This window comes from Diaphorina citri, unplaced genomic scaffold, assembly GCF_000475195.1.
Source record: "Diaphorina citri unplaced genomic scaffold, Diaci psyllid genome assembly version 1.1 scaffold4931, whole genome shotgun sequence".
Lineage (NCBI taxonomy): Eukaryota > Metazoa > Arthropoda > Insecta > Hemiptera > Psyllidae > Diaphorina > Diaphorina citri.
The window spans coordinates 1-3,076 of NW_007382315.1; the positions used below are offsets into that span (position 1 = coordinate 1).

A 3,076-nucleotide genomic window follows, 5' to 3' on the forward strand; every position below is an offset into this window, starting at 1 on the left:
CCTGACTAAAGATGAACAGTATAAGTATCTCGGCATACAACAACAAATCAGCATTAATGATACAGAAATGAAACGGCAGTATGAGAACTTATTTATGAAACGAGTCAACACAGTTCTGAAAACTGAATTGAATGCGAAAAACAAAATTCAAGCCATTAACACCTGGGCAATTCCACTCCTTATATACACCTTTGGAATTTTGACATGGTCAAATACGGATCTGGAAAATTTAAATCGCAAAGTAAGAATGACACTCAAACATTTCAGATCTCACCACATTCATTCAGCCATGGAAAGACTTTATCTTCCTAGACGTGAAGGAGGACGTGGATTACTCGACCTACACATGGTTTATTCAAAACAAATTGTGAAATTTCGTACTTATTTCATAAACAACCAATCAGACTTCATAAGGTACTTCATAACATCCGATATATTTACACCGCTTAAATTAAGTACTAGTATATTCACACCACCACCAGCAAGAACTATGGAACAGCTGAAGTCTGATCTACAGAATGGTGTAATGAAGGGGAAATTCCCGAAGTCCTTGTATAATGATCCCAATGTTGATAAAAATCTGTCCACATCATACCTCACGGACGGATATCTTATGCCAGAGACGGAAGGATTCATCCACGCCATCCAGGATCAAGTGATGAAAACTCGCAACTAAACATAGATTTTATATATATCACTCGAAGTGGCACATATAAAGTCAGCAACCGAGGTAGGGAAACAAGACACCGCCGCTGTGCGTTCGTACGTCGAACATTGGGCCAGAGCTCGGTGCTGTCCTAGTGGTTTGGTTGCAATTCGCAGCACGCGGTCCAGACCACTTTGGCATTCCAACCGTCCAAACTAAGGGGCGTGCAATTTAAAACAGGAGTTGTCTGGCTTCAAAAACGGCGAAGACTGTCGACCGGAATAGAGGGTTGAACATCCGTGAGAGAGACCGAGCTAAAGCCCGCCGCGCGTATTTTTGGAAGTTCGTCACAGCAGATGGTTCGTTAGTAGCCGAAAAACGCCGCCCGTGCGGCAACCGGCAGTGCGACCAGTTTGCGCCGAACGCGACACCCGGTACGTCGATTCCGGCGCGACCAAGCTTTGAGGGTGGTTTATGGGTGGTAGGACTGTCTTATGTAAACATGAGCAAAAAAGCTCAAGCGTGTTATAGCACAGTTGCCCAATGAGCAAGACCAGGCCAAGAGGCAGCAGCAACTGGTCGTGGATTTACCCTTCGTAAGTCACCAGACGGAGGCGGAGGTAGACTATCCATTCGCGTAGTATGCCCTTACGCCGTACGATGCTGTGTCGCGGGCCCGAGAGACGGTCCTGGCTTGTCTGCCGAGGCCCTGGCACGCCCAGTCCAGGCGTTCCGCGGCGAGGTTACATGTCAACAGTAAGGTATGCGATGCTTTTATATTTGCGTCGCCACTTTGTGAGTCAGAATTTTTTTTTTGGGGGGCGAGTAGGGAATTTTTTTTTTGGAAGACGTCGCGATAATAATCTAAGATATAATAAATTGGTGAGGTGCCCGAGCAAGACAGTACTACTTCCCGGGGCATATGCGAGATGGATGGTGCCACAAGAGGTGGGTACCCTTGTGCAAGCTCGTCTACACAGATTACGGCGTCCAAAATAAGGAGTCGGTAGCTATCGAACGGAGATGCAAGTCTAAGATGGGAGATGGGATGACGATGGATAAAGATAGGGTCTGCGACTTCAAAGGGGAACCGTTGACGCCTCTCGGCAACAGACGTAGGACAATTGGAGAGCTTTGTTCTTTTCATTACAGGATTTGCACATCATGTCGTCGTTTTTCCGTGTGAAAAGACCCCCAAGCAGGCCTTTTTTTAGAGCTATCTGCTTAAAAAACAAGATAGACTACATTTTCAATATCAGGCGTATTGAAAAATACAACCTAATTTTACATTCGTAAAAATTTTGAATTAAATGTTACCCAGGGTCAAGGTAGGCGTTTACCTTACTCAAACACAGTAGTATGAAGGGATCCACACGAGAGGTTAGAGTAGACCTCTACCACGCCTAATAACTCTTCAGCAGTCCAGACCTAGACGGGGTCAAAGAACAAAAAAATAATAATAATAAAAATAATAAATTAATAATGCCTAATAGATAATAATCTAAATAGTAATAATAATACATAGACTTACATCAATAGCTAGAGTAAGACTAAATTAATAATACTTTTGATAGGTGAAATAACATAATCAGGTTATCACGTATGATCCATGATTATGTTACACGTTTCATCCCCGTGATAAACCGTTGTATGAATGGTACATCCCATTGACCGAGTAGAGGAAGGAGGACGTTCGGGTTGAGAAAGAATCTTAAACGGCAACAACTCTTACCTACTGACTACAAAACTAAGCGTAAAGAAATTGTTGTAAGGACCACGTCCTCAAGAAAGATAGAATCAAAAAGGGTCTAATGACTCACACGAAAACACTTTGCTTCGGCTAACCAGACATGCGTACTGAGTAGCCCCTTCTACTTGTGGTAATAACGACTAGTAGACTACACAACAATCTGACCGCACGTGCGGGATTACAGAAGTATAACGATGATGGAAACGAAACGTTATGCACAGAACTGATGAAAGGTACGGTCACCATAAGAAGTAGAGGTGGACTACGACATCTGTACTCTTAATCAACAGAACAGGTGTGCCGCATCGTGGTTTATAGCGCGCGGGACACATAACGTTACTGATGTAAAGTGCAGAAGAGTCGAAAGACGTTACCGATGAAGTAACAGGGTTGTCATAGAACGCTTGCACAAACAGCGAAAAGTTTGATGGTCGCAGGAGGCCCAAGACAGTGGTGCCTATGACGCGCCTTACGTTAGAGAGAGCGAGAGTGGTTAGTGAAAGAAAATTATCGAAACTACTAGTTACAGGGTGATTCAAAAGCCAAACATTGAGAAATCCCGGTCGTTGTTGTGTTGGTGGCACTTCTACAACTTAGCTAATTTGGCAATAGGACTAATGTGTCTGCGTTTCTAGGTGCCTGTCAGGTAGAACCTGAGCTAGAGTAATACACAGACTAGT

At 43.8% G+C, this 3,076-nt stretch overlaps 1 protein-coding gene across 1 annotated transcript in view; it reads left to right on the forward strand.

Annotated features, from left to right (window-relative positions):
• Positions 1 to 490: 490 nt before the first annotated feature.
• Positions 491 to 3,076, forward strand: part of LOC103521296 — a gene marked incomplete at its 3' end in the record, with an annotated part of 8,656 nt that continues 6,070 nt past the window's right edge. The window contains exons 1-4 of the mRNA XM_008486407.1: positions 491 to 655; positions 915 to 1,080; positions 1,178 to 1,242; positions 1,551 to 1,761. Coding sequence (XP_008484629.1) covers positions 491 to 655; positions 915 to 1,080; positions 1,178 to 1,242; positions 1,551 to 1,761 — 607 coding nt within the window. The remainder of the gene's footprint in view (positions 656 to 914; positions 1,081 to 1,177; positions 1,243 to 1,550; positions 1,762 to 3,076) is intronic.